Genomic DNA, 19,411 nt, shown 5'->3' on the forward strand with positions numbered 1-19,411 from the left:
TCAAAGAATGTAACACATAAATACATAGGGCAGTGTCATTTAATAGTAGCTTTCCAGAAATAATGTGAACTGTTACAAGGGAAAACAACATAGCTTTACTGAAAACAATGAATTAATCTCTTAGTTTAACTGTTTCTTTGATGCTATAATAGAATTTCTTGGTCTTCCAATAAACGATTAAAGGATGGGATATGTAGAAGAATAAATACTGCAGTTTACATTTTAAAATCATCCCAAATCATCTAATTTTATCAGTTACACTTAATGGATTCAAATAAGTAGTTTTGAGCATATTACCTTGGAGATGATAATAGCACCTTCCTCTTTAGAAGCTCTCAAATTACCTTATAAATAAGCCTTTATCCCCAAAACTGTGATGCAGAAATGAAGTGCTATAGTTAACATCACAATTTTAAATTCACTGACTCCAAGTGAACTGCTTTAATATTCATTTTTAGTGTGAATGAAATAATCTAGGGACTTGTCTCATTAGCATGTGTGCTGCTATCAAATTCATACAGGGATCTAGAAACTGTTTTTTAAAGTACATCAAGTTTATTTTTACATGAAGTCTATCTACCTGGGAAAACAGGAATTCAGGATTGTATCTACAGTTTGTTTAAAGATAAAGTTATTATAGGTGAGATTTGAAAAGGTTGAAAACAAGGGTTGATGAAAGGTTATCCATTCATCAATTTATTTGTGGAGATACTACAGGTTTTTATAGTATAAAATCTATAGTTTGATTATATAATGAAATAAATCATTATTTTGATTGTATAATGAAATTCCTAATTTGTTACATGATGTGATAGTTTCTGCATCTGTGATTGAGTGCAGAGAAGCAAACACATCTGTGTGGTCATATGACTGAAATAATGTCTAGAACATGAAGTCAAACTGCTTTAATTACCTCCTTATGGGAATATCTGCCTGCTGGGATGACTGGAAGGTAACATATTTGGGGTTTGAAATGAATAATTTGAATCTTAAAATTATTAATCTTAAAATTAAGATTTTTGTCTCTAAATTTTAATTAAAATTAATCTTAAAAATTAAAATTCACTGAATATAAATCTAGTATATCTTAAAGGCCTATAGATACTTCTATACTTAGAAGTAGATTAATACAATAATAATAATCTAAGATTTTGTAAATGGGACCAAGTTCAAAGCTGACAGAATTTTGTCTTGCTGTTGAAAATATTACTTTTTGACATTCGTTATTCATATAGGACATATTATTTTTCCAGTGACTGATCCCCAAAAATGTTGGAATTTGGGGCTTCCCTACCCGAAGCTGACAACCAACGCAAGTCACACAGAGTGGAAAGTCTTCTAGAACTCTAAGCTATTCCTGCCAACAGATGAAGTAGGGAGGCTGCATCAAGGCCTCACACAGCAGTAGCTGAGACGGTGGCATCACCATGAATAGCATCATGCTGTGGTCACAAAGAGCACTGTTCTAGGATCCTTGAAAATCATGTGGCCAAACTCTTTCCAATTCCAGATTGGGCAGTGAGGCTCAGAAAAGTGAACTGGTTTGGTCAAGATCACCTGTCAGTGGTGGACCCAAGTCTGGAAGACACAGTCTAGGGGGCCCAAGCCAACACTCTGTTGCCAACCATGCAGCCTCCCTGTCGCGAGACAAGGCTACGTAACATACAGTACCAACTTAGGACAACTTACTCTGCCTCTGTGGCCCAAAGAGCAGTTACTCTGTGACGAATGGGAATAAAGTCACTTGGAACATTTCAGATCCCAAACTTAGAGTTCTGCAAATTAATGTCTTATTAGCTTTTAAAAATGGAAAATAAAGATAATTTGTTTTATTTTATACCTGCCATTTATAAACCTTCTTCAATGGAGATTTCATTGATAAGGATTAGACTCCTTAATCCCTACATTAAGCATCTATCTAGGTGATTTGTTTTTCAGTTCCATCACATCAGCTGATCACTCTCATATATGTTCAGAGAAATTCAGGGCTGCAAGGAAGCTGGTTTAGTCAAAAGAAGGTGACTTTCCTTTTCTTACACTTCTTTAATTTGTCAAATATATCGTACTTGGTGGAGAGAAGAAGCGCCACATTGTGGGAAAAGTGTTGGCTTTGACTGAGAACAGATCCGAGTTTAAATTTGACCTTACCTTTATGAGCGTTATAAACTTGGGCTATTTAACCACACAGGGCCCCTGTTTCCTAATCTGTAAAAGTACTAATTACTTCCTAATAGGGTCACTGAAAGCAAGAAATTTAATCATGAGCCGAAATTACGTGGCACACAACCTGGGACTTAGTATTTAAGAAAAATCATGATTTTAAACTAAAGTAACAGTAAGACATGTAACCCCAGATTGCAAAAAGTATACTATTTTAGCCTTTCAAATTATCTAGTTAATTGGGACTCGCTCCCAGAGGATATTTGTAGATACATGCTGAAAAGTGCTCTCTCTGCAGAAATACCGTTAACTTAGTTGATGGGGTGGTGAGGATAACACCGGGGCATTGACACAGAGTCCTGGGTGACAGTTCAGGTCCAGTTCTCCAGCAGCAGTGAGGCCTTGGATAAGGTATGCCGCCTCTTGGAGTCTGTTCCCTTATTTGAAACACAAGGCAAGGCCAAAACTATCTTTGCTTTCTACCTTAAGGATTTACTTAAAGAACCCATCTACAAACAGTCAAGCCCTCTACCACTGAAAGGGGGTTCACAGCAAACAGCTCCAGGGTTCTGCACCTGGATGGATCTCCACTTTTCATCTTTGCTAGGATGTCACATCACTGGCACATTCTTAGCTGTTTATAAGATGCTATTTAGATTTTCTTTGAATTTAAGGTTCTGCTGTTAATTCTCGGTGAAGCTGACTGATTCGATACGATTTTAAAGCGTGAAGTTGAAGGTGCTTTGCCCACTGTGCTACCTTAGCATGAAGGACAGGAACATAGAGGTGAAGCAACACTGAAGCTATCAGAGCTCCTGTTGATAACGTCATTACGCCAACATAGATCCAACTACTCCCAACAGTGAAGAAATGAGGAAAGGCAAGGGAAAACAATATGTTTATTAAGAGCCATGAAAATGCATAAATCATTTGTAAATAAATGTAGTATAATATACTCAGTGAAAAAATAGCTAAAATCCATGAGTAAACTGGATTTTATATTTGAAATGATTTTACATATTTGATCTCCAGTGATTTCCCCTCCATCATGATCTATTGGTATCAGCCATTTTGCAATGACTATAGAAAAAGCTGTTACCAACAATCATCATACCAGGGAACGTTTTTCCAGAATGCTCTTTAAAACCGAACCAGTGCAAACACATTCAGATTACAAGGGATATGATAAGACCTGGAGCTTATCTTCAGAAATGTAAAAAGTAAAAATCCCAAACATGAATTCCTTAAGAAATGAAAAAGCAAACTACATTTTGATCAGTGAAAAATATTATAAGGATATATAAAACATTCTTAACCAGTGATCGCAATAATTACATTTATAAATGTTCGTTCAAGTACTATTGTTCAATAAACATTCAAATTCTCATTAAAAGTAACACTAGATATAGACACACCTGGACAATGCTTCCTTTGATTTAGCAACAATCATGTCAACAGGAGGCAAGTGACCCTTCAAATACTGTCGTTGGCTTTGTTTTGGTCTATTTGTCTGTGAATGATTTCTTCACAGTCTGTATTTTTTTATGCAAGGACCCGAGAAATATCTCACAACAGCTAATTAAGAAATCATTTTTATAAAATAACTCTAGTATCACAGAAACAGACATTCTAAAACACAAGTTTAGCTCAAAAAATAACAGGGCGGAATCAATTTTCTTTGGCAAGAAATTGCTAATTCCTCACCAAATGTTGGTTTGCTGTTGTGTAGACACTATTAGAAACTGCTTTGGTGTTTACCAAAGAGCTACTTAGTAAGCTGGAAAGATTTCAGAGACTATGTTGCCACAATTGCAGTGTAGAGCTTATGTCAAAGTTGTGCCGAAAATAACATCATTTGCTGGATTACTGTTATTAATAAGTCTTCCTTCAAAAAGCTCCCTCCTAATTTTGGCCTGAGTCTCAGGCTTTAATAAAAGTTCCTTTATCTGTTTCACTTTGGACTTCAGGCCCATCGTTTCTCGATGCAAAGCTTCATTAATTAATTCTTGAATTCCAATAGGTTTCTTGCCTAAGAAAAAAAAAATTATATAATACATTTCATTAAATATGGCATACTGACTTATCAAAATAGGATTTTAAAAAAACTTTAAAATGTTGCCCACATTTTATAGAAAAGGTTGCATTTCACCAAAAATATATCATTTACATGAAACATAATTTACTATAAATAAAGATCACTGCATAGCAACAGCACACTTAAGACAGACATGAAACATTATGGACTAATTGTACAGATGACAATTTCAACAGTGATTATTTTAAACTTAGCACTTGATAGCTGTGTGTGAGAGTTCTGGCCTCAGACAAAGTAGTCAAATGCCCTGCTAAGCAATACAAATGGCAGTATTCCATTGATGGCAAGGCCTCTTTCGTGGCCTGTAATTTGTGTCCAGGAGGCATAACCCAAAGTTCTCTCTCCCTTGTGAATGGCTGAGGGTGAGTGAAACTTGGGCCATTCTTCTTTCATCAATTAATTTCCTTTGCCAGTCCCAGCACTCCGTTTTTCTTGTTGTGTTTCAGAAACGCCAACACATCGATCATGAAAGTATTAGGCAATCTCCACAGAGTGAACCAGAGAAACTTAAATAGCACGCTGCAAGTCAGTCCCTAGACTCAGCAGAGGGGAGCAGGGAAGCTTTACACAGGCTTGAGGGCCTGTGTTCCGGCCTCATTTCCTGTTGTTCTCATTGTCATTGCCATTCCGATCAGCTGCTTCAGTTTTGACAGAGCTCCCCTCCCCCGGCTTGTTTTTATTCTGTGTCTCTTCCAGATACTGCTGGACAGCCTTGAGCACCGCGTTCTCCACCAGCCTCTTACTGAGCCTTACCAGTTCAGCGTCATCAGGCTCCCCTCCATTCTTTTCACCTACATTCCACAATAGAGAAGAGAGGTCACTGAGATCACATTGCCATAGAAACTTGGCATGCAGGGGCCGGCTAGTTCCATTAGTTAAAAAGAGCAAGTGTAAATTGGCTCTATAAATTCAAGAACAGTGGGTTGGCTTTTCATTTGGTATTTGCGGAAGCAGGAGCCTGTCTATTCCTGACACCTTCAGATTGAAAAGTAGTTCATTAGTCCCAATCTAGACTAGCTCTACCTAGCAGCGCCAGTTGTTTCCCATTTATATGTGAATTTCTGTTCTTCTCTCATCCAAGGCTAATTACTACTACTAATGTCCATGTCCCCACCACGTGGAGTCTCAGACGTGAATTCACTAAGTAGATCTATGACGTCTGCTTCTCATTCTCCAATATCAAATATCAGATCATCAAGATTTCCCTACTATCTCATTACTTAAGATCACTAATTTAAAAATGCTTGGCCTATAGTATAGGTTGGTTGTTAATAAATGCTCAGCCCTGCCATGAAGAGAAAGGCAGTTACTACCACTAGGAACTGGTTTAAAATAAGCTTGTAAGACTAGCATTTTTTTAATCTCAATGCTATCACTGCTACTTAAGAAATAGGAAATTCTTCAAAGAAAAATTAGGATTATGATGGTAAATTACTAGATGTAAATGTTTTATGGTCATTTTACTTTGCTGATCGTGATGATCCAAGTCTAATTATTCCATCTGTCATTTTACTCTAAAAGAACTGGTACCCAACTATTCTCATGCTGTACATTTCCAAGTCACTCTCTTCCTTGCCCCCTTTAACTGGGGAAAGGAACTAAAGGGGCTTCTTCCCCATGTCCATTCAGTGCTCAATCTCCTCCCATCGAGCTGGGGACCCAGGAAAGAACAAGGCTAGAGGCAAAGAAGTCATAGGACGTTCGCACATTAAGATCAGCTCAGCTTTGGAAGATCACCTTATGGATTCCAGAAGGCAAAGCCAGTGTTGCACTTGCATCTCTGGATCTGGGACAGGCAGATGGAAAGGGTGTGCTGGAAGATGGACACTGTTTGCTGTACTCAGGTATAATAGGGATTGAAGAACAGAAGCAGGTATGCCAAGGGTGAGAACTGGCTCCCAACCTTGTTTTAGAGCCCCTGACTTGTATGTAACACCCGTCAAGACCAATTCTGCTTACAACCATTCCCATAATTCCCAGCAACATCCTAAGCAGGAGAGAGTGGGGTAAGACCCATCTAGAAACACTAACAGTGGGAACCTGCCTTCTCCTCAAAGGTGGCAATATGGCACCCCAGACCCATGATCAGAAGTCCAAGATAGAACATTTGCAGTGCAAAATATGTTTAGAATTAAATAAATGTCAATTCAGTAACAACTAAATTGAACTTACTAAATAAAAAGATGTCAGGATACTATTAAAGAAATTCACTGGTAATGTCACATTGGTGGCAAGTTAAGATTTTTTGTTTATCAGTAAGAATGAATGAATATATTGCCTAATGTTTAGTGATTTTATCTCAATCTTACACACAGTGTTTATATATACTCTGTAGACAACATCTCCAAATGCATTACCTGGAACTGTTTGTGTAATGACTCTTCCCATTTAAAAGAGAAAAATCCAACTGCAAATGAAGGAATACTTTTTAAGTACCCTTCAAAACATTGTAAATGACTGTCTACATCTGTCATCCTGCTCATGCTCTGTATCAAGGCCAGACATTGCGTCCTGGGTGCTGTTCCTGAATCTAGTCAGCTTTCTCATCAGCAAGATGACAGGGCTGTATTTGAGTCTAATGATTCATTAGACTCAACCTTCAAATCTCTTTCAGGTCTAATGTTTCATGCTTCTGCGATTTCTACTAGTCCACAGTGAAATGTCCCTATTAATCTTAAACATTAAGAGATTTAATGTTTAAATCTCCACAAAAATTTAATTTTCCCTTCTGATGTCCTATTTTTGTTTATGCTTTTACTATTATTCAAGTCAGTCAAGCTCAAAACAAGATTGTAGCCGTCTTTGATGCCTTCCTTTCCCTCATTAACCCCCTTAAAGCACAAGCTTTGTCAATTGTGCTTCATGATCTCTCCCGTCTTCAATGTGCCTGGTATAAAACCTCTAGATTATTATTTCTAAAACATCTCTTTCACTCTTCACTCTACAGGGAAACATGCCTGTCTGCCAAGGCTTTCCAACATCTGCCTTTCCAGCCTGACTGCCCACCACTGCACACCTCCACTGTCAGCTTCTAATGTCTCCTCAGAGGCTTCCACGCCATTCCCAATTTTTAGACGGCCCTCCCTCTCTTTCAGCAATTAGAATCCCATCTACTCCATGAAGCCTTTCCTGATTAGCTAATATGGTTTGGATTTCTGTCCCCACCCAAATCTCTTGCAGAATTGTAATTCCCAATGTTGGAGGAAGAACCTGGTGGGAGGTAATGGGATCATGGGGGTGTGTTTCCCCCTTGCTGTTCTCAAGACAGTGAGTGAGTTCTCATGAGATCTGGTTGTTTGAAAGTATGTAGCACCTCCCCGCTTTTCTCTCTTCCTCCTGCTCTGGCCATATAGGACATGCCTGCTTCCCCTTCACCTTCTGCCATGATTGTGCTTCCTGAGGCCTCCCCAGCCATGCTTCCTATACAGCCTGTGGAACCATGAGCCAAGTAAATGACTTTTCTTTATAAATTATCCAGTTTCAGGTATTTCTTTATAGCAATGCAACAACGAACTAATACACAATCCTAGCTGGAACTGACGAGCCTCCACTGGATTCTAATAACTCTCACTGCATGTATAGCACATGGCCATTTGGTCATTCATTCAACAATTGTGTACTGAGAATCTACTAGATATGCCTAGAACTCTAACAACCTACAAGGATACAATGAAGTGAGCAAGCACAACAACATCCCACTGGGTTTTTTTCTTAATTTCTTTACAAATTATGATAATTATTTATTAATGTATTAATTCAAAATTACTGATTCAGTATCTGCTCTGCTAAAGACACAGTCTTGAGTATAGAAATTATAGCCTCATCTTCTCAGTTATCTCTCCTTCTGCTAACATAGCACACCAATTATTCATCACAATAAGAGCTCAATACATATTTGTTAGTCAAGTGAATTGATGATTGAAGTCCTTGAAAGCAATAGCAGCATTTAAAAATGTTTCTACCTTCCTATAAGGACAGCACACCATGACCAGAAATGTAAATTTTTTTTTTTTTTGAGACGGAGTTTCACTCTTGTTACCCAGGCTGGAGTGCAATGGCGCGATCTCGGCTCACCGCAACCTCTGCCTCCTGGGTTCAGGCAATTCTCCTGCCTCAGCCTCATGAGTAGCTGGGATTACAGGCACACGCCACCATGGCCAGCTAATTTTTTGTATTTTTTAGTAGAGACGGGGTTTCACCATGTTGACCAGGATGGTCTCGATCTCTTGACCTCGTGATCCACCCACCTCGGCCTCCCAAAATGCTGGGATTACAGGCTTGAGCCACCACGCCCGGCCCCAGAAATGTAAATTTAATACTAAATTTAAAGCAAGAGCAGATAATTCTGGAATCATTTAAATATCCATGTGAAAAATTTACCTCTACTTTGCTTGATGAACCTGGTCAGTAAAACCAAATATCTAATCTATGGGACAAATATTAGTTACCTATAATAACTAATTAACTAACCAACCAATCAAAACAATAAATTTACAAGACAATCTTCTAGATCTGTCCTGGACTCCAGCCTCCCTTTATGATTTCCACAAAGTATCCTCAGACTATGACCATTAGCCCAGGGATGAGTCTACAGGAAGGCTTATCACAGAGCCCTGCAATTCAAAAAATAGACATTTTCATCCCGAGATCTCATTTGTGTTCCCATTCCTAGCAGACTGAATTCAACTTAATTAAATAGAGGGATCTTAAGATGAGAGCATCCAAACCGTATTAGATACCTCTCAGGTAGTCGGCAGAAGAAAAATTTGACTGCTCAGACAAATGGCTACACTCGTTTTAACTGCAGCTCCTTCAACAATGGCAGTTCAACATGCTGCTGCAACATATACAAACTGTCTTTTGATATTCCAACAGAAGTCCATATAAAAAATATTGCCAATGTAAGTAACACACTCTTGATAGGAATATTCTTTTTTGGACTACAGGGTTACTTAACATCCTACCTAATAAAATGGCAGATTAACCTTTGTCTTTGACATTGTCATTTTAGAAATCCCCTAGAATATCTTTGATCAATTTCTTAGGAGAATAGCAAAAATATAAAAGAAAGGTCATGAAAACATTTTTAAGCACACCAAATGCAGGATTAGCCCTAAAGATACAGACTTAAGAAACTTTTCAATCAACTTCAAGTAAGCAATTCCACTCTCTATAGGAGTTGTGGCATCACTCATCCAGGGTTTGTACCTATGATTCTGTTTTTGTTTATATTAACCCAAGATCTTTGATACCAAATCAGTACAAGAATAAAATTTATATTTATGGTCACCGAAAACAACTCCTTTGTGGTAGCAAAAATATTTTACACCTAATGGGAAAACTGAAGGTCAACATTAATATGCTTCAGCTGGTCTTATGTGTGAGTTGACCCAAGAACAGCTTAACTGATGTCACATGAAGGGCTCCAAAAACCATTACAACACCCTACCCACCACCAATGTTTCGGTGCCTGTTTGTCCTGAAAAGAACAAATCAGGCTAATTTTTTGGAAAAGGGAACAAAGAAAATCTTCATAATACAATACAATTTAAGATACAGTACAACCATGTTAAAATAGTAACATTCAAACAGTAAACATGAAAACATTAAAAGTTCTCACTTGCTCACATCCTATCAAAAACCTCATTCGATATCTGAACGAAAGCTTCCTAAGCAGCCTCCCTTCACTGGAACTTCCTGTTCCCGATGCATAAGGGTGTCCTCCTTAGAAGTGGAATTTTTTTTTTCTAACTGAGCTTACCTTTTCTTTTGTCCATCTAACTAAAAAAGAAGCACTAAATATAGATCTGTAGGCTATTCAAAAAGTTAGGACGGCACACTTAGCTGCCTTGCACACTACCTGCAACTGATCTGTGAGGAAGGACAGGTCAGGAATCATCCTCAAGTGCACATTTAAACTGACACTGCCCTGGGACCCTTATCTGTCAAAAGTATTAGCTGCAGTACCCCAGGAAACAGAGTTCCTGCAAATACAGCTCCCCTCCTCTTGCCAAAAACCAAAACTCATCCCCAACACATACACACCAGAAAGTTTTATGATTAAAACACTAAAACCATATTTTAAAACATTTTTTAGAGTGTAAATTTCAAAAGGGAAGGAACCATGCCTTTGTAAGGTTTATTCTGGATTCAGCAGCACAGAATAAACAGAAAAATGATACTGCTGTATGTACAAAAGGAAATCCCCACAGGGGTTTTGGAGACCTCTACCAGTATGTCCCTCTACCCAACCCCACCCTCATCATTTTTACACTGGAGATGGTAGGGGTGGAATGCAGCTAAACTGAAAATCAAGAGAAGCCTTGAGAGAAGTAACAAAGGGGAGCTTAAAGTCTCAGCAGGCATTTGGCCTACAGTCTGAGTGGGCAGGGGTGGTGATTCCAGCCTCAGTCAAAGTGTCAATAATGACAAAGCATTATGGACCCTTCAGGCCTTTTGTAAACACAGCAAGTGCTGGCACATACAGAGTCTTCATATCTTTCCACTATTCCCCAAGATGCTGTCTGAAGCCAGCCCCCTGATCCACGCATCCTTGTAGGAATCCCCAAACCACATGGTTCAGGATGAGCCCTATGACCTGGGCCCCTGACATGGCTCCTCACAATGGTCACATCAAAGATGGCGGCAGGCATGCACTGGATGTTTACAGGCCACGCAGCCTACCTAAGAACCCTCTTGCTTCCCCTTTCCTGATATCCCAGAACAGCCCCTTAGAGACTTTCGTCTGTCAGTCTGTGACATCAATTCTCCGAGTCTACATCATGATTCTCATTGCTACCTATAAATTTCTGTAGATAGCTGTCATTTCCTATTGGAAGTCTGAGAAAATACTGATGGTGATATGACAGAACTCCTAATGTGTGTGCAAGGAGAGAAAAGAATAATATACATTCAAGTTTGAAATCAAATTTTGGCATTTTCCATCTGCACAACTTTGTCCGCGACCTCTCTAAACCAAAGTTGGGGTATCATGGGGATGACAATATATGCCTTGCATTGATGGTATAAGGATTAAAGATAATGTATGGTAAGTGCCTAAAATGGTGCCTGAAACATAGCAGGCTAGGCTGTCAAATGCAGTTATGATTCAATCTGAATTCAACGTATTTTAAGAAGAATATGCCCAATACCTGCTAAATGCCAATTATTTGTTTATTCAATGAACACTTTAGTAAGCACCTACTATGTACCAGTACTAAGCATGTAAAAATGAGTAAGATATAGTCTCTGACCACACACAAGTCAGTCTAGGAGGATGACCTAGATAACTGCAATTATGATGGCAAAACAGTAGGTTAAGTGCTATAACAGAATATACTCAAGGTCTGGTGAAGTTGGGATGGGATTACAAGGTAAGTTTTTAGATGAAAGGTATTCCAGCTCAATGAATAAGAGTTTCCAGGCATGGAGGCAGGGATGATGGAGGGGCAGGGAGGTTTCCAGACATAAGAAAGGCATGAGCATGTGCACAGAAGCAAAAGAAAGCATGATGCATTGGAGTACTGGAAGTATTCCATATTGCCAGTATGGGTGGGGTGGGGATGGCTTAGGGAGAAAGAAAGCTAGAAAATAGGTGGGGATAAGGGGACCTACGTACCATGCTATGGACTGAAGAGGGGCAAATATACAGGCAGAGAGCTGGGTGCAGTGGCATGCACCTGTAGTCCCAGCTACTCAGGTGGCTGAGGCAGGAGATTGCTTAAGTCCAAGAGTTCAAGTCCAGTCTAAGCAACATAGTAACACCACATCTCTAAAAACAATAGAGGCAAGTTATGCAACAGACAAAAAGAGAAACAATGAGTATCTGAATCATGGTAGATGCAGTAGCAAAGTGAGGTATACATTACAACAAGAGTTAAATAGGAATACTAAACCAGGGTGCCAATTTAATTAGGCATGGAAGTTAAGGAAAGAGAGAGGAGCGCAGAAAATGAATGCAGAAATAATGGCCAAAAATGTTTGAAATTCCCCAAACCTACATACTCTCAAATTAAGAAGCTCAAAGAATTCCAAGCAATGTGATTGTTGGGAAGAAACGTGAAGTACAAGAAACGTGAAGAAAATCACACTGAGGAACATCGTGATCAAATTTCTGAAAACCAGTATTAAAAGAGAATCTTAAAACAGCGAAAGAAAAAAGATGCATTATATACAGAGAAAACAAAGACAAGAATGACAGCAGACTTACTCATCAGAAACAGTGCAGAAGAAAAGACAACAGTGCATCATTTTAAAGTACTAAAAGACAAAGAAAAGGCAACATGGAATTCTTTACCCAAAGATACTATCTTTCAAAAATGAGGGTGAAGGATGCCTTTTTCAGACATACAAATGCTAAGTGACTTCATCATCAGCTGACCAACACTAGAAGAAATGTCAGAGAAAAAACTTGAGGCCGAAGGAAAATGCTACTAGATAGAACTTTAGATATACTCAGAGACAAAAAGAGAACCAAAAACCGTACCTACGTAAGTAAAAATAAAAGACCTTTTCTTATTCTCAATTTCTTTAAAAGAGAAAAAACTGTTTTCAGTGGGCATTATAAAAGATGTAGAAATAAAACTTATGGCAACAATAGCACACAAAGATTGGGAGGAGGAAAATGCAAATAGCTGTGAGGTTCTTCTATCAAACATAAAGTGGCATAATATTATTTGAAAGCAGATGTATATTTTAAAACACTACAGTAACCACTAAAGTAAAAACAAAAGAGGCACGGCAAACAAGCCAATAATGGAGATATAAATGTAAGAAACTCCTTAATACAAAATAAGGCAGTAAAAGAGGAGAAAAAAGCAGCAAAGAACAGACGAGACAAGTAGAAAACAACTAGCAAGGTGGGAGATTCAAACTCACCCATATCAATAATTGTATAAAACATAAAATGGCCTAAACACTCCAATGAACAGTCAAAGACTGTTGATGTGTATTAAAAAATCAGAATCAACTATGATGTCTACCAAAAAAAATCCACTTCGAATGTGAAGAGACAGGAAGGTTAAAGGTAATAATACAGAAAAAGATATACCACACTAATGCAAATGGAAAGAAAGCTAAAGAATCAATATCAGGCAAAGCAGATTTCAGAAAAAGTATTATCTGGAAGAGATACTATATAATAATGAGGGAATCAATTCTTCAAGAGGACGTAAAAACCCTAAATGCACATGTGCCTCATAAACAGAGCGTCAAGGCACCTGAAGCAAAATCTGATAGAACTAAAGAGTTAACAGATGCTCCACAATTACAATCTCAGATTTCAAGACCATTCTCAAGAGGTGATAAACCAGAATTCTGTAAAAACACAGAAGACATGAACTACAGTACTAACCAAATCTACCTAACTGAAAATTACAGAACACTCCACCCAACAACAGCAGAATACACTTTCTTTTTAGTGTATAGGAAACCTTTACCAAGAGAGACCACATTTTGAGCCATAAAACAAGTCTCAATAGTTAAAAGTACTGAATTTATCCGATGCATGTTTTTGAACCACAATGGATTCAAATAAGAAATCAGTAACAGATATCCTGAGAATCCTTTAGTTATTTATATTTAAACAACATGTTTCTAAATAATCCATGAATCAAAGATGAAATCAAAAGAGAAATTAGAAAATATATTTAACTGAATGCAAATTAAAACAAAACATAGCAAAGGTGTGGAATGCAGCTAAGGCTGTATTTTATACCATTAAGTGCTTATATTAGAAAATAAGAAAAGGTCTCGAATCAGTTATCAAGCCTACCACATTGAGAACATAGGAAGAGAGGATTCAATTAACCCCACAGTAAACAGAAAGAAGGAAACAATAAAAAAATAGTAGCCGAATGAAATAGAAAACAGATAATAGAGAACATCAATGAAACCAAAGGCTAATCCTCTAAAAAAATCTATAAAATTGATAAAGCTGTATCCAGAACAAAAAAATACAAGATGTATATTGCCAATATCAGGAGTGGGGAAGGAAACATCGCTATTGATTATACACATAGAAACAATTTTATGTGAAGAGATGCAACACACTAGATGAAATGGGCAAATTCCTTAAAAGACACAAATTATCCAATTGCATTCAAGAAGAAATAAATAACTTGAATAACTCCAAGCCTATTTTAAAAATTGAAATTACAGTTACAAATCTTTCAACAAAGTAGCCCAGATGGCTTCATTATTGGTAAATTCTATCAAACATTTTGGAAGAAATTTTATCAATTCATACTCTTCCAGAAAAGAGAAGAGGAAACACTTCCCAATTACCTAAACCAGACAGTGAAAAGAGAAAATTACAGACCAATATTCTTCACAGAGGCACACAAATCCTTAAGAAAGTCTTACCAATTCAGTATAGCAATATATAAAAAGGATAAGACAGAAACTAAGAGGGGTTTATTCTAGAAATGCAAGAATGAATTAACATTTGAAAATAGGTCCATATAATTTCTATACCAACAACTAAATGAACAAATATGATCATTTAGATACATTTAGAAAAGGAATTTAACAAAATACAAAGAAATTCAACAAATTTCTTATTCATTCATGATAAACACTCTTAGCAAACTAGAAACACAAAGAAATATCCTTAGGTCAAAAAGGCCCCTATGAAAACCTACAGCTAACTGTATACTTACTGAACTCCAAACTTACTGGTAAAACTCTGAATGATTTTCCCCTAAAACCAGGAACAAGATAAAAATGTCTGCTCTCATCACTACTATTGAGCATTGTACTGAAAGTCCTAGCCAATAGAATCAGCCAAGGAGAAGAATAAAAACTTCTCGATCAAAAAAAAAGTAGTGAAATTGTCTTTATTTGCAGATTACATCTTCATCTATCTGGAAATCTAAGGATTCTACAAAAATGTGTTTAGCAAGGCCACAGGATACAACCACTGTATTTAAAAAACCGTATTTCTCTATACTAGCCACAAATAACTGAAAATTAAAATTTAAAAAATGATTTTAATAACATAAAAGATTAAATACTTAGAATAATTCAATAAAATATATGCAAGACCTATACATTGACAACTGTAAAACTTCCTGAGAGAAATTAAGACCTAAATAGAGAAATAAACTATAGTCATGGATCAACTGATATCATGTTAAGATATCAGTTCTCCCCCAGTTGCTCTATAGATACAAATCAGTACCTATTAAACCCAACAAACCTTTTTTAAAATTAAATTTGATAAGTTGACTTTAAATTTACATGAGGTTGGGTGCAGTGGCTCACACTGGTAATCCCAGCACTTTGGAAGGCCAAGGTGAGAAAATCACTTGAGGCCAAGAGTTCCAGATCAGCTTGGGCAACACAGCAAGACCCCATCTCTACAAAAAATTTAAAAATCAGCCAGGCATGGTGGTATGTGCCTGTAGTCCCAGTTACTTGGAAGGCTAAGGCAGGAGGATTGCTTGAGCCAAAATATTTCTGAGCTAAAAGATGGGGAATTGTTGAATAAATTCTTTGTGCAGATTGTGAATGCCAGTGATGAAGCTATAGTATTTGTTCTGAGGGAACCTGTGGCAGAACTGAATGGGATTTTTGACACCACATTCCAAAGTCACTGAACAAAGCCTTATGGAAGGTAGGGAAGGTAACCAATCCTGGGGCTTTGCTCTTACAGTGATAGGCAATCAAGTCTCTCACAGATTCCTGTCTAAAAGCAATGGTTGCACTGTGGACCACTGGAACTCTATATAATTTAACTTAGGACACATCTAGACACACTACCAGTGCTTTTCTACTTTTTGGTAGAGGTATATTTCAAAGTAACTAGCATTTTTTACAGAGCAATATACCTATTCATGGCCTTGTCTAACTTTAAAAAAGAACTTTTTTATTCTAAACCAACTCCCTACGAATGGTTACCCTGTCATTTAACTCATGTGTCTCTGCTTTTCCCATTTGTAATTTGTAAAATGTTCTCGTATGATCACCATGTATTTTGTAAATAATGAATAGTATTTATTTAAAAAAAAAATCAAGGCTGCAGTAAACTACTATGGTACCACTGCACTCCAGCCTGGGCAACAGGGCAAGTCTTTGTCTCTTTAAAAAAATTAAATTTTACGAAATTATAAAGGAACTTGAAAAGCCAAAACAATTTTTAACAAGAAGAACACTTATATTTTCTGATTTCCAGATATACATCGAAGCTATAGAAATAGAGAGAGTGTGGTATTGGCATAAATATAGATATATAGATCAATAAAACAAAAAGTCTAAATCTACACTCACACACTTATGGTCAATTAATTTTCAACAAAGGAGCCAAGGCAATTAAAAAAGAATCATCTTTTCAAGGAATGGTACTAGAATAATTATATATCCATATGCAAAATAAAGAACCTCAACCCTTATCTCACACTAATATAAAAATTAAAATGAATTACAGACCTAATACCAGAGCTTCATAAGTATAAACTGTCTAGAAGAAAACACAGAAGAACTTCTTAGTGACCATGAATTTGGCAAAGATTTAAAATAGGACAACAAAAGCACAAACTTTTTAAAAAAAAAAAAAAAAGGTAAACTGAACTTCATCAAAATATAAAACATTTGCTCTTTCCAAGAAAACAAAAGACAACCCACAGAATGAAAGAACATATTTGCAAAATATATCTATTAAATAACTTGTAGCCAAAAAACAAAAAGAACTCTTACTACTTAATAGGAAGACAAGCAACCAAATACAAAAATGGCTAAAATAACTGAAAAGTTATTCACAAAATAAGATATACAGATGGTTGATAAACATGTAAAAAGAGACTCAACATTATTAGTCATCAGGGAAATACAAATTAAAATCATAATAATATACTACTACTCAACCAATAGAATCACTATCAATTAAAAAGATTCATAATACTAAGTGTTGGTGAGGATGTGAAGCAACTGGAAGTCCTATGCTTGGTGGGAATGCAAAAATGGTAATAGCCACTTGGTAAAAACAGTTTAGAAATTTCTTATAAAAAGCTGACCATATTCTTACAGTGCAACCCACCAATCTACTTCTGGCTAGATTTGAAATCAAATAAAATAAAAGCATATATTCACATAAACACCTATACATGAATGTTTGTAGTGGCTTTATTCATAATTATCCCAGACTAGAATCCACCCAAAAACTCTTCAACTGGGGAATGAATCAATAAACTGTGGTAAATCCATGCAATGGATTAGTGCTCAGTACAAAGCAATGAAATACTGATACATGCAACAATATAGATGAATCTAAAATACGTTGTGTGAAATAAACCAGATTGAAAGGGTTACATACTGTATGATTTCATTTATATGACATTCTGGAAAAGGCAAAACTAGACTGCAAACAAACCAGCAGTTTCTAGGGATAGACGTAACAGGAAGGAATGACTATAAAAGGGCATGAGAGAATTTTGGAGAGTGATGGAACTATTCCCAATCTTGATTGTGATGCTCTGACACTGTGCTGATTACAACTCACAGACTTATATACGGTGAATTTTAATGAATGCAAATTATAACTCAATGGAATAAAACAGTATTGGGAACAATTTCTTCCCTATGATGAGGGACAAGTTCAGCCTCTATTGCCTCTATTGGGGTCAACCTGTGAACGTGATGAATGGACTAGTGCCCTGTCACTCTGCAATTAGCATGTGGCTGGTAATGATGATGGCTTTCTCAGCCCTTCTCTGCTTCAGACACATCTCAACTGTAATATCTGCAGTCTCTCACAGCTGCAGGCCTCAGATTCTCTGTTGCTTTCCTTCTGAACCATATTTTTCTGTGTGCTTCATACCAAAATAGGAAAAATAATTTCCTCTGAAATAGACTGGAGTGGTTTCTGAGCATAAATATGACTCAAATAAATTGTTTTAATCCTCCCCTTCAGTATTTCAGATATGTATCGTCTGCTCCAATTTGCTCAGAGAGTACAAAGTAAGTTGGTACTCAAAAGTCTGATTGACATGTGATCACCCTCACTCTGTTGTTTAAATCCATTTCAGAAGGGCACTGTGCTCATGGCAGTTTGTTCTGCTGACTGGTTTTGCCTCATCTTGTTTGTAGATTCCCATTTGCTGTTCCACATCATAAATTGCTCTCTACTATATGGTAACCATGGTGGTTTCCTCCCTGAATTTTGGTTCCTATATTTGCTCAGGTTGGAACGTGGGGATGCCTCAAGATCCCTGACTGGTTGCTCAAGACCACGTGAAGTCATTTTGTGTAAAACTGATTCAGAGGTGCAATTCTGAGTAATGATAAAAGAAGTATGCCTTCCAGGCTAGGCACAGTGACTGACGCCTCTAATCTCAGCACTTGGGGAGGCCGAGGTGGGTGGATCACCTGAGGTCAGGAGTTGGAGACCAGCCTGGCCAACATAGTGAAACCCTGACTCCACTGAAAATACAAAAATTAGCTGGGCGTGGTGGCACATGCCTGCAATCCCAGCTACTAGGGAGGCTGATGCAGGAAAATCACTTGAACCTGGGAGGTGAAGGTTGCAGTGAGCCAAATCAGGCCACTGCACGCCAGCCTGGGCGAAAGAGTGAGTGACACTGTTTCAAAAAAAAAAAAAAAAAAAAAAAATGTAGTATGCATTCCAAACACAATTCCTGGTCCACAGAAGTGTCAACAGAAGTATGTTTATCATTGAAAAATTATTTTTATGAAAAAGAAGAAATATAGTTTCAAACAGGTCACAAGCAAATATTTGCAAATAATCATGGTTTCATCTGGTAGAAAAACAAGGAAATCAGAAAATGAAGCGCTCCTTAGAATTTAAACATTATCACATTCATGTAATTTCTTATCTATTTTAAGAGAACATTACATAAAACTTAAAAGCATAACTGGAATTAATTTTTACCTATTTGGCCAACACACCTGCTCATGATAATACAGACCTTTCTTTCTAGGCTGATATCCTAGGCTAGGAATTGATTTAAGCAGAAATAATGCCACTTTCCTGTTCTGAAGGCAGTGTTCACCAACGTATGTCAGCAGAATAAATGTTGCCATTAATGTAATCTAGTAAAATAAATCATAAGGTGCAGGTAATACTTTACCTCTTTTATAAGCAGTAAGGACACACCAAAATCAGAAGGTTTCGCAGGCTGAGAAAATTTCCATGATGCCAAC

The 19,411-nt window shown here is 37.2% G+C and overlaps 1 protein-coding gene across 8 annotated transcripts in view; it reads right to left on the minus strand.

Moving 5' to 3' along the window:
* Nucleotides 1–3,040: 3,040 nt before the first annotated feature.
* The window catches only part of AKAP7 (A-kinase anchoring protein 7), a 156,438-nt gene continuing 140,067 nt past the window's right edge, over nt 3,041–19,411 (minus strand). For 2 of the 8 annotated variants that reach the window (XM_012458310.2, XM_064360683.1), the window contains one exon: nt 3,041–4,189. In XM_012458310.2, the coding sequence (XP_012313733.1) occupies nt 3,984–4,189 (206 nt within the window). In that variant the 3' untranslated portion in view covers nt 3,041–3,983. Of the gene's footprint in view, nt 5,047–19,411 lie in introns of all 8 variants that reach the window. The other 6 variants (XM_012458314.2, XM_012458315.2, XM_064360681.1 and 3 more) reach the window with 5 other exon arrangements.

This window comes from Aotus nancymaae, unplaced genomic scaffold, assembly GCF_030222135.1.
Source record: "Aotus nancymaae isolate 86718 unplaced genomic scaffold, 86718_ANA_hifiasm-v0.15.2.pri h1tg000040l, whole genome shotgun sequence".
In the NCBI taxonomy this organism is placed as follows: Eukaryota; Metazoa; Chordata; class Mammalia; order Primates; family Aotidae; genus Aotus; species Aotus nancymaae.